Below are 12,404 nucleotides of genomic sequence, written 5' to 3' on the forward strand. Positions count from 1 at the left end.
GGCGAATCTTTAGGTAACTTAAGATGTGCCAGATACTATTCTAAGCATGTTAAAAATGAAAACTTACTTAACCTTTAAAAGAAGGTATAAAGTAGGTATCCCTATAATCGCACCCATTGTTTCATATGAGAAAAACAGGCACCAAGAGGCTAAGTAACCTGCTCAACAGCCAGTGTGTGCTGGAGCTGGGTTTATTTATTTATTTTTAAAGATTTTATTTGACAGAGACAGCAAGAGGGGGAACACAAGCAGGGGGAGCAGGAGAGGGAGAAGCAGACTTCCCGTGGAGCAGGGAGCCCAATGTGGGGCTCCATCCCAGGACCCTGGGATCATGACCTGAGCCAAAGGCAGACGCCTAACGACTGAGCCACCCAGACGCCCCTGGAGCTGGGTTTAAAACCTAGGCAGTCTGGCTCTGGATTGTCCACTTTTAATCACTACATCATACATACTGCTTCTCAAATTTTATTTTTTTTAATTCAGTTATTTTAATACCACAAATAAATGTCTTATCTGAAAGAAATTTCCCTTATCCTATTCTAAATTTTTATATTTCTGGGATTTATACACCAGTTCATTAATCTGTCCATATAGTTTTATACCAACAATAGACTTTTTATTTTATAATATCCTATAGTAACTAATAGCACAACTTCCTTCTTATTGAACTTTATTATGATAAATATGTTATATAAAATTTACCATTTTAACCATTTTTTAAGCGTGTGGTTCAGTGGTATAAAATAGATTCCTTTTGTTGTACAAGAGTCGCCATCACCCCATCTCCAGAACTTTTTATCTTCCCAACTGAAACTCTTGATCCATTAAACACTAACTCTCCACTTTCCATCCCCCCAGCCCCTGGCAACTACCATTCTACTGTCTGTCTCTGAATTTGACCACTCTGGGTACCTCACGTAAGAAGAATCATGGCAATATTTGTCCTTTTGTGAGTGGCTTAGGGAATGTCTTCAAGTTTCATCCATGGTGCAGCATGTGTCAGAATTTCCTTCCTTCTTAGGATGGAATAATATTTCATAGTATGTTTGTGCCACATATTATATATCCATTCATCTGTCAATGGACGACTTTTGGGTTTCTTCTACCTTTTGGTTATTATGAATAGCATTATGGACATAGGTGTACAAAGATCCTCCTTTCACTTATTTTGGGTATATACCCAGGAGTGGAATTAGGGGATTGTATGCTAGTCTATTTTTATCTTTTGGGGGGGGGGGGCACGGCCATACCATTTTCCAGAGTAGCTGTACCATTTTACTTTCTACCAGCAATGCACAGGGTTCCAAGTTGTTCACATCCTAGCCAACAATCGTTATTTTCTGTTTTGTTTCTATAATAGCCATTCTAATGGGGGTGATGTGGTATCTTACTATAGTGTTGATCTGCATTTCCCTAATGACTAATGATGTTGAACATCTTTTCATGTGTTGTTGGCCATTACATATTTTCTTTGGAGAAAGGTCTATTCAAGTACTTTGCCCTTTTTTTTTTTTTTTTAATTAGAGTTTTCTGTTCTTCAGCTGTAGTCATCTCATGTTTATGTTCCAGAATTTTTGGCTATTCTTAATTACTCTAAACTAATTTAAATTGTTTTTTAAAAGTTCTCCCAAATCCCACTTTAAAGTAATCACATGTGGATTTAGATGGGAATACCATTCAATTAATATATTAATTCAGGGAGGAATTAACATGTATATTTACTTATGCAAATCCTTTATGTTCCTCATTTGAAAGTTTTTTCATAATATGAGCACTTTCTGATTTATAGAAATAGTGTGTGCATGTCCGTGTCTCCATGTGCAACTACTTTTTATTGCTTAAAGTAAAGGATCTTTTTTCTATTTTTCCTGCTACATCGAAAAGCTGTAGATTGTTTTACAGTATTGATTTGTAAGCAGCTTATCAGGTTTATTTACATAGTTTTTAGATAATAATGCTATATATTGAAGCTAAATTTTCTAACATCTACATTAGTATTAATGAGAAAAGTTGGTCCTTTTGGGTTAAGTAAAAATGAACCTGCAGCCACAGTTTGGAGTATAATTTATTTCTCCCATAACTTACCATTAATTTTTTTTTATCCCTTTGGGTAGACTTATGTTAGCTTTATAATAATTCCCAGCTACTGTAGATAATTAATGTAAAGGTCACCTTCTCTATAGAGTTGTGTTACAAGAACCCAAGTTATAATTATAGCTGTAACATACGCTCATGTTTTGTATTTTAACTATGTCGGATTGGCATTTTCTGTTCCTGACTAGTTAAGGGCCCTGCCTTATTGATGCTGATATTTTATAAAATACAGTAATTTATATTTTGAGCTATATAAATGAATGTGCAATGTCTGCATTCCAGACTGGCCTCAGTAGTTGTTTTCTTGTCCAATGGAAATCCTCACGGCCTCGAGCACTGGCAGGTGCACTAGCTTCCTAAGCTCTTCTCCGATTTCAAACTTGATTTCGAACTCTACCCTGCTGGTCGCTTGCTGGTCACTATGCACACTGCCACCCCTTGATCAAATCCGGGGGGGGGGGCAATGCCAAGAAAGCAGTCCCCCGCCTTCTCCATCTTCCCACCACACCCCCTGCTCCCGCAACAGTTAAGGGCTGAAGTTCTTAGCCTGGCATTTCATGCCATCCTGAACGGTGAACTACCTACCTCTCCAGCCTCATCTTTTTCTTCCCCGTGATGCCTGCACACCTAGTAAGCCACACAAACCACAATCCTATTAAAAAAAATTTTAATGAGATACTACATATTCTCTAGTATTCATAATTATTACTGAAAACATTTGGCAGTGGTTTCTGTAGTAGAATGTCAGGTGTTTCTAGCACCCTATTCATTTGTGCTTTGTGATTACCTTACTTTGCAGTTACCTTACTATGGAGGCAAGTAAATACTTGTGTAGCATAACCGCTCCTGGGAATCCGTTGTCTAGGTTTTTATTAAGATGATCTGTGTCTTCTAATATAGGTAAAATAGTAGTTAAGTTTTTATGGCGGTGGGGGGAGCTTTTTTGGCCTTTTGGCTAAGATCAAGTGTTGTTGCTTTTGTGGGTTTTTTTTTGTCAACTCCTTGAAACTTCTTCAGAACACTTTAATTTCATCAAATTTAAAGAATAGCAGCTCGTTTTGTTCAGTGTGGAATAATCTCATGAAAAACATGTTATAGCTGAATTTATCCTGGTCTGGTTGAGCGTTCAGAGAGAAGAACTTGATTTGACGAGTGGATGTTTCTGTGACCTGGGAAACTGCTCTCATTACTTTGAGGGCGTTTCGCGAGCTTGTGGGACTTACCTTCTTTCCCAGCCTTTCCTTGAGGAACTGAGGAGGACAGGCTGTTGCTGAGAGCCATCACTGCATACCTGTGAATGCCCTGGGAGCTTTCTCCTGGCCAATGAATCCTTTAACATAACTGTCAGAACAAAGGAGTATCATTCAGGAGTTCATGCTTCAGCTTTAATTTCCAGTCCTAGGAACACACCACTATGGTCTCATGAAGAACTTTCCAGTGGCAAAGGGACTGTTTTCATCATAACCATATAAAAGCATCAGTTAAGCCATTGATTTCTGTGTTGTTGTTTTTCCTAGTAAAATTAAAAGGAATGAAGAATACCTAATGTTTGCAGAGGCACAGGAATAAAAATGATTAGAATCTGTTTACTTTAATTGTTGATCCAATTTATCCTTTCTTAGTTTCTTTATCTGATTTGAACATCTTTCATAGTTTCTTTATCTGTTTTGAACATCTTTATCTGATTAAATATTTGACTCCAGTGACTTTAATAGTATCATTGTTTTGATGTTTTATGTTAGCTTTTATGATAAAATATGCTTATTATAAAAAAAATTCACATGGAGTAATAAGCATATAAAAGGGAAAAAGCATATAAAGGGTGAAAGGAAAATTGCCCATTTCTGCCTTTTTCCCTCATTGTTCCTTTATGTCCCACTGTGCTTATATTTCGTAACAACCTCATAAAATTCTGGTATATCTTCTAGAATTTTTCAGTATATCGGTAAGTATGAGCTTAAAAAAAGAGGGTAATATTAATATATTTTTCCACATAACATCATTTTATTAGATTTTTAGTTTTACAAGGCATTCCTTAATGATGTTCTCTTGTTAAGTACATTTAATTAGATTTTCCAAGGTGGGTATCTGAGTACATTGCTTGTTGATGAAGCCATACTTCAAACTCAGTAGACTGTCTGTGTGTTACTATCTAAGGCTAAGTGCAAATGCTATCCCTTCCATGTTTTCCCTAGACAAAAGATGGTAATAATTACAGGGTCAAAACAAATCTGTTGTCTCTGTGTTAAGATTCTGCTAACAGCATAAGCTTAAAATAAACCACTGAGGCCAGTAATGCATCTGCAAGTAGATCTTAAATCTTGATGGTTTACATCTGGGATAGGTTACGTGCTGTGAAGCAAATGGGTAAATACTACCCCTCAGAACCTTGTAAGAGTGGTCCTATAAGGATTTCCTTATTTAAGAATTTGGTTCTCAGGTTACTCAGTTTTTCAGCCCAATATTGCCATGTCTAACTTTTTATATTGGTTATGATGTATATGTTTTACTACTTCTTTATTTGAAGTCCAATTATGGGTACTTGAGGTCAGCTTTGCTCTTCAGTTAAACATGAGGACTGTGGTGGAACAGTGGAATGCCTTGGTTGTATCTCCACTGTGTTTATCATTGCACTAGGCGAGCCCCCTTCTAAAAGGAGGAGCTCAGGTGGCCTCCAGCCTGATGCTGCTTTCCTTCACCTGATGCTTCTGTTCTGCAGCCCAGTAGAGGGAACTCTGGCCTGGTGGTAGGTTGCCTGACTTCCCGGCATCACTGTTACTACTGCTTAGGTGTGTGACCTGAGGAAGCCATTTAACCACCCAAGTTGCTCTCTCATCTGTGAGCTGGGAATAGTGATGGCAGGGCTGAGTTTCAAAGGAGGTAATTCTCTGGTGAAGGAGGCTTTGTTCAGTACCCTCAATGCCCAGGAGTCAGACTAATGGTCAAATGGGGAGGACTTTTGCTAGGTCTACAAGCTGCCATTTCATGGAGGGGGTGTGGGGCTGGGTGGGGAGGGACAGTGAGCCTTGTGAATGGGGTAGGGCAGGTCATGGCAATCACAGATAAGCTGGCGGGGTGACCTTGTTTCTGGTGCCCGGCTGTATGTTGGAATCAGAGAGGGTGCAGGTCTGTAGTAATTCTGAGGCACACTGAGAAATGTCTGTAAACCCACAGTGCTGTCAGAAACAATGCTATGAAACATCCCTTTCTGAAAAACAAGTTGAGTTTCCAGACTTGTTTAGCCTTGACTGTACTGTGGCTGTAGCCCAGAAACATTCATCTGTTACTTGCTCAACCTTGCTCATTGTTTCCGAGGATGATGAGGACTCATTATGTTTTTTTCTGTCAAGGGGCCATAATTTAGTAACTGTATATTCTAAAAGATCAGTTTTTCTGTACCTCCAAAAGCAAGTAAAACTGGTGGCTAAATGTAAGTTTAAAAGGAGACATTTTTCTTTATAGTCCTTATAATAATTAGCAAGTAATAGATATTCAAATATTCATCTCCTTTTATCTTGTTAATAGACTGTTTGAGTCCCTTAATATTAACAAAGGACAAATAAGCTTGTAAAAATTAAGTGCTTAGTGCTTCAGTGAAGATGAGAGAAGGCATTATCAAAATTTATTGAAAAAAATTCAATAGCTATTACTATCATCTGTATAATTCTACATCTGTTTTTTTTCAACTTGATTGAGATCTAATTGACATTTAAAGTGTAAAGACATTTCAAGTGTACATTGTGATTTGATGTAAATTATAGAATGATTTTATTTTATTTTTTTTAAAGATTTTATTTATTTATTTGAGAGTGAGAGAATGAGAGATAGAGAGCACGAGAGGGAAGAGGGTCAGAGGGAGAAGCAGACTCCCCGCTGAGCAGGGAGCCCGATGCGGGACTCGATCCCGGGACTCCAGGATCATGACCTGAGCCGAAGGCAGTCGCTTAACCAACTGAGCCACCCAGGCGCCCTAGAATGATTTTAATTATGGAGTTAATTAACATATCCCTCACCTCACATATTTCTTTTTTTTGTTGAGGACATTTAAGTTCAACTCTTAGCAAATTCCAGTGATCTAATAGTCTTATCTACTATAGTCACCATTTTACATTAGTTCCCCAGACCTTATTCTTCTCACAGCTGAAAGTTTGTCCCCTTCCACCAACCTCTCCCCATTTCCCACACTTTCCTCTTGGCCTTACAATAAAAAGTCATTCCGCAAATATTTATTAAATTTCACTCCATGCTAGACACTTGGCTAGGGCCTGAGGGACAGAATGGAATCAGGTCCTCTTCCTGTTCTCAGGGACCTTAGAGAGTAGTCCGAGAGCCCTACTGAAACAGAGGCTGTCCTGGAAGCAGGTGTGGGTATGGTAAAGGGGGGCGTGGCCCATGGCACACATGGGAGGGTGCCCTGGCAGGAGCAAAGAAGTTCTGATTCTCAACAGTGCTTCTCATGCTTAACGTGTATTCAAATCACCAGGAGATTTTGTTAAAATGGAGGTTGTGATTCAGTAGATCTGGGGTAGGGACTACAAATGAGTGGCAAGGATTTGAAAGAACGGTCAGCTTTGTATTCACCAGGCAAGCTGGGGCACTAGATGGAAAAGAGGCTTAGTTCATTCACAAAGATGGACATAAGCAGAAGAATAGAGTAAAAAGGCCTGGAAAACTAAAAATAAGGGGGGGTGTGTGTAGGGATGAGAGCATGGCAAAGCATCATGGGGGAGAGGTTGATCGGAATCAATCCTAGGACTGCCATTTACACCTTTAAAATTAAATATTAAGGGGATTAAGAATAAGATCATCCTATAGATAATGGGGAATTACAAATTTTAGACTGGGTCATGACCTTTTTTTTTTTTTTTTTCATGTTCAGGGGATCAACACGATGGACTTGGAAAGGGTGGAAGGACAGCACTTTAGGAGTCTAATACAGTTGTTGAGGCAAATTATAAGGGGGTGAAGAGGATTTGTTGGATTTGGATTGAGCGAAAGAAGATGTCTTTGAAAAGAAGCGATGTGCCTCATGAATTAGAATAGTACTTCTGGGTGTCAGAGAGGAAACTACGTTGAGGGGAGCAGAGCACACACCAGTGTAAAAGAACAGCGTGTGAAAATAAGCAATGGGAAACCTCACTAAAATGAAATTGGAAGGTTGGGCAGGGGGAGCTCTCCTGCCCTACAACCACTCTGTCCAGAGCAGGACCAACAAAAAGACTAACTTGCAAGCAGATACTACTTGATTATCCCCTCAGGCAGAAGAAAGGCCTCCTCCTACCCGCCCCCCCCCCCACCACCCAGCCCATCAGACACCGACCCACCCCCCCCCGTGAAAAACCACTATACTTCCCTCCCCCCCCTCCCCCCCCCCCCGTTTACTCCAGTGGACTTTTTATTTGTAACAGCCTTCCCAGTTTCCCCGCTGCCCTCGCCTATTCCCGAATAAACTCGTCTTTTGCTAATAAACATAACCGGAAGTTTGAGTTTTACAGTTAACAAGTACAAAGATAAAGCTGGAAATAGGTAGAACTTTAATGTGGGTGATTTTAAATGCCAGATCTAAGGATCTAAGGAGTTTAACCTCGTTTTTCTTTATTAAGATGAAAATTTTATGAACAAAATCACTGAACTCCTGCAAAGCAAGGAGCCTCACTTCCCAGAAATACTACTTCACTCACTCACGGGCCCATTAGGAATATAGGACACCATCGTTTTTGTGTGAGTTCTTTTTTTAGCTCTTCATATTTTTCAGTGGTGCAATACCCTTAGTATTGAGAGTCTTCATGTTAGATTATATGGGGATGTAGGGACAATTCCAATGTTTTGAGGCTGGGAAAAAGGAAAAATGGATTTATAATTAGCATAAGGGAGAAGGGTTTCGAAGTGTCGAAATTGAAACATTCAGCGAAGAATTTAAAATGTGAGTGGCATTGGTATTCAGAAAGGATGAGTCTGCAAGTGAGAATTTGGGATTCATCCACATGGGTAAGGGTTAGAGTTAAATAAATGAAGAAGATTCTGCAAGAGAGATGTGTATGAAGAAAATTGTAAGGATTGAACTTGGGAAATGCCCATAATCAGGTAGCAGGTGTGAGCATCAGGACCGTGTGATTTCACATGTGCCAGATATGAAGCATACATATTTCATTGCTAAATGGGAACACTTGCAGCAAGAGAAGTTTGAAGGCCATTTTAGTTTGGCAGAGGAGTCAAGAAGAGATGAAAAAAATAATCCAGTGCCACCTCGTGGCAAGCATTAGGCATTTTTTAAATGAATTTTTTTCCCTCCTCAAATGGAATTTTTCTTTCTGTTTGGTTTTTAAGTTTTCATCTATTTTTTTTATGTGATAGCCTAGTGTGTGAATGGACTAGTTTGTTTACTTTTTAATCAACAGTATGAGCAGAAGTCAGAGCTTTGATTCTTAACTTTGCCCGAAGCCCCTGTGTCACATGGCTCTTTTGATCTGTCTCTCTGTTACACAAGACCTGAGTTAATTCAGCTTACAGGGTGACAGCTGCCCTTCACATATCCTGATGGTCTCATCATTGCCTCTGCTCTTCTGCCTCTAAATCATCAAAAATACAAAAAAACACGTCTATGTAAAGATTGCATGATTCCAAATATTCAGTTTGTATTTTGACTCAGTAGTTAGTGCAGGAGATGAAGTTTTTAAGCTTAAAGCTTTCAAAATGAAGTAGAAACTTTTTTTTTTTCCTTTAATCCCAAGGAAAACCTACATCCTCGAAAAATGCACAGCCATCTCGGGTGAATTTGCCTAGACCACTTCCTAAATGCAAAGCATCTTTGAAAAGTTCTGCGCTGAGGAGGACAGGAAGCACCTCCTCTATTACCAGCACCCACAGCGATCTGAGCACTTACAGCAATAATTGTAAGTTGGTCTTCTGTCTAACTTCTGGGATCGTTGTGACCGTAGGTATAAGAAAAGACTAATGTGCTACAAATAATTACTAGATTTTTGATTCTGTGATTTAGGGGAAAATAGGAGTGCTGCTTCTCCTGTGGACTTTCTCAAAAAGTTTGGCAGGAAAAGCAGATTCTTCAAATGACATTCTTTTTTGGTGAATGTGTATTCAGTGCTATGAAACACTGAAATATTTATGTGTTGAAGGTACCTGGTTTTGTGTTTTTTTGTTTTTGTTTTTTTTTGCATGGAGAATTCTAAATTGTATCATTTGAAGCAGTGATGTTTTTTGGTTTGTTTAAGGAAGGAAAGCAATCTAGGGGCTAATGGAACCCAACTGGAAATGAGAATAGAGAGAACTTCAGTGTGATTTGCTTTATAAAAGACTATATTTTGTCGATGTATGTTTTATAATCTTATATTTTGGATGCTAGAGTCAGTATAATATGACTAGTATAACTTCAAGCCTAATTTTAAGTAATTTAAACTCAATATTTCTAAAGTTTTGAGTTAAGGTAAATTCTGTTTTCTGAGTATAAAATGGGTGAATTCATTGAGCTGCCTTTTTCATTCGAAAGACGTATTTGGTCTAAGTATTTATTTGCTCATTTCCTTTCTAAATTTCCTCACACCATCATTGACAGATTTATTAATTTGAACAGCTGTGGAGTGTCTGCTGGGTACGGGCACCACGATGGATGCTGTGAGGGATATGGGATATAAAAGAAATGGTCCTTATCTAAAAGGTGGTTGAAGAGGATATTTACCTGGATAACTAGAATACCAGGTAAAATAAGATTATTAAGCGTGAGGTGGAAAGGAGGGAAGTTCTTTCTGCTTTAAGGAGGGATCAATTTGTTTCTTGTGCTGGAACGAGGACAAAGTGGAGTCCTAGTTATTGAACCTTCTGGGTGTGGAGCGCTATTACAAGGTTGCCATAAATTCTTCCTTTTTTTTTTTTTCTTCTTTCTCAAATACCTTCTGCCACCGCCCTGATTGTGTGTATGAGGTGAGCGAGTGAGGCTCAGAGAGGTTGTCACTGGCCCAAGGGCACTCAGCCAGCATGGGACAGAATTGAGAGTGTGATTGTGTGGAGGAGAAGGTTTTGAATTAATGGCCGAATTAATGAGCACATTTCTGAGAGGTCACTTAGCAGCAGTAGCTTGTTTCACGTGATAGTAAGTAGCTATGTCCTGGAAACTTTGGGAATATTAAAATGTGTTACTTAAAATTAAAAAGGCTTATTATCCGCTTTATTGTTTCACTTTTAAAGTTGTGGCATAAAATAGGAAAGGTTTGCATGTAGCCAGGAATGTTCTATGGATTTGAAAAGGGAATTCACACGTGTATTATTTTAAGGTCATTTCCCTTGCAGTTCTCTCTGTTTGCGCTGTGAATTTTAAAAACAAAACTGCCAAAGCAGAATCACCAGTGAGCTCTTCTGAGAGCCGTGTAGCAATGGAATTTGTGACCCTTGGAAGCAGACGCGTTCGGTGGTGGCGCTCTCCAGCCTTTTCCATTGACAGCCATGTTGACTTGGCCACCGTTTCAGTACTGTGTCTGACTCTCCGAAGGAGGCTGTGAAGTGCTTTTGTCCGTTCCTTTTTGTCTTGTAACAAAGGGGTTTACCGTATACCCACAGAGCCTGCCTAGCGGTGGATGCGTTCCTGTTGCAGATTAAGCATTCAAATCAATGAGTCTTTTCTTGCTTTGATTTGCTAGCTGGTTTAATTTGTTTTGGGTAGTGCCTTGGAGCTTCCAGATTTTTTTTTTTTTCCCTCCATTCTAATTCATTAAGAGCAAGCATGAGGGATAGGAGAGTGAACATGGCTGCAGTTTTTCCTGCTTAAGATTGCTTTGATCTTTTTAAATGACTGTACCAGGAGGATTTCGCAGTTGTACAGAGACGGATATTTCTTCAAAAATATTTATCAATTCTACACTCACCCCACCGGCTGGTTCAGAGAGGCACTATGATGCTACCTTATTAACACTGCTGGTCCTGGGATCCTACAGCCTTTGTATAGTTCCTTTGTTAGCCACGCTTACTGGGAAAAGAAGTAGGTCGACGGTTTCTGGTTTGATTCTTTTCTTTGTAAGCATGCTTAAATTTTATTCAATAAATTGATTTAGCATCTCTTGATTGTTATTTTTATAACTTGTAATTTGTCGATTGTAATATTGGCATATTTACATTTAAGTTGTGAATGGTTCTAAATAGAACCAATTTTATTCTATATTTTCTGTGTTTTCAGACTTAATATAATTCAGTGGCATTGTCGACATGCCGAGTACATGAAATGACCTTGTTATTAAAGACTGTTTGGTCTAATTTCTGATTAAATAAGTAGTTTTGTTTATGTAGCTTATAGTTGTATGAGTATAGAAAAATATTTTCGTAGAATTAAAACATCATTTCTTTGATTATTTTACTCATTATATTCAAAGACATTAAAGATGCGTACCTTTTAAAGATTACTTTAAGACATGAAAAATCATTTTGAACTGAATTTTTTCCTATTTCTGATAATGATGGGTCATGTGAGGAAATAATCTTTTTGATCACCATTTGGATTCATACTGAGTTAAGCATTTAAACCCCTTTCAAGAGTGTGTTCTTGCTTTGCTGCTCATTTCTTTGTATTTGCACAGTAGCTTCTCTGTCAAATGTGCTCATGCATAGATTTTAAACATTCATAAGCTCTCCCAGACTCCGCTGACGTCCAGTTTTTAAGATCATTGGATAAAAATATATATTGTAGGTCTTGAAGAGAGTAGATGGTTTGAGGGCCATTGTGTATGTGTGGAAGGAAGCCTTTAGTGAGTGTGTAATTTTGCCCCCTTACGGATGTGAAATCCAAAGGCTTCCTTCTTCCCGTTTGGGCACACACACACACAAATATGTTTATTTTTGAGACAGATGGTGAGGGGGGGAAATGCAAGAGATGCACACCAAAGCTGTTTGTACTCTTTTGGAATTTAGAAGAACAGGAGGGTGGCTAAAGAAGTGGAGTATTCTTGACCTTGGCCTTCATGGCCAGCCCTGGCTTAGCTGTAGCTGTAGCTGATACATAGAAAAGGGCGTTCACCTCAGATTCCTCCTAGTGTTCCTGCCAACTCATGGGAAGGTGGATGATCTTCCACTCTCTTAGCCTCAGGATCCTCACCTGAGGAACAGGAGGGCAGTACGACATCATCTTAAAAATCCTTGCAGCAAAAATGTTTCTGACCACTTCAATTTCCTTCACTACAATAAGATGGTGTCTAATAGTTTGGAAGGTGGGTGTTTGAGTTGTTGAAGTGATCAAGCTGATAGAAGGATTCCTCTTATTTACCCGCAGGGTGATGGCGAGTGAGTACTGTCTCACCTGCCCACACTGGTCA

At 39.0% G+C, this 12,404-nt stretch overlaps 1 protein-coding gene across 5 annotated transcripts in view; it reads left to right on the top strand.

The window, feature by feature from the left end:
* MTUS1 (microtubule associated scaffold protein 1) overlaps window positions 1–12,404 on the top strand; it is a 166,471-nt gene that overhangs the window by 77,447 nt on the left and 76,620 nt on the right. For 4 of the 5 annotated variants that reach the window (XM_073902364.1, XM_073902366.1, XM_073902363.1 and 1 more), the window contains one exon: window positions 8,826–8,987. In XM_073902364.1, the coding sequence (XP_073758465.1) occupies window positions 8,826–8,987 (162 nt within the window). Of the gene's footprint in view, window positions 1–8,825; window positions 8,988–10,613; window positions 11,081–12,404 lie in introns of those variants that run through there. The other variant, XM_073902365.1, reaches the window with a different exon arrangement.

The sequence above is a fragment of the Callorhinus ursinus genome, unplaced genomic scaffold (assembly GCF_003265705.2).
Source record: "Callorhinus ursinus isolate GAN/ISIS: 27379988/994484 unplaced genomic scaffold, GSC_fseal_2.0 scaffold17, whole genome shotgun sequence".
In the NCBI taxonomy this organism is placed as follows: domain Eukaryota; kingdom Metazoa; phylum Chordata; class Mammalia; order Carnivora; family Otariidae; genus Callorhinus; species Callorhinus ursinus.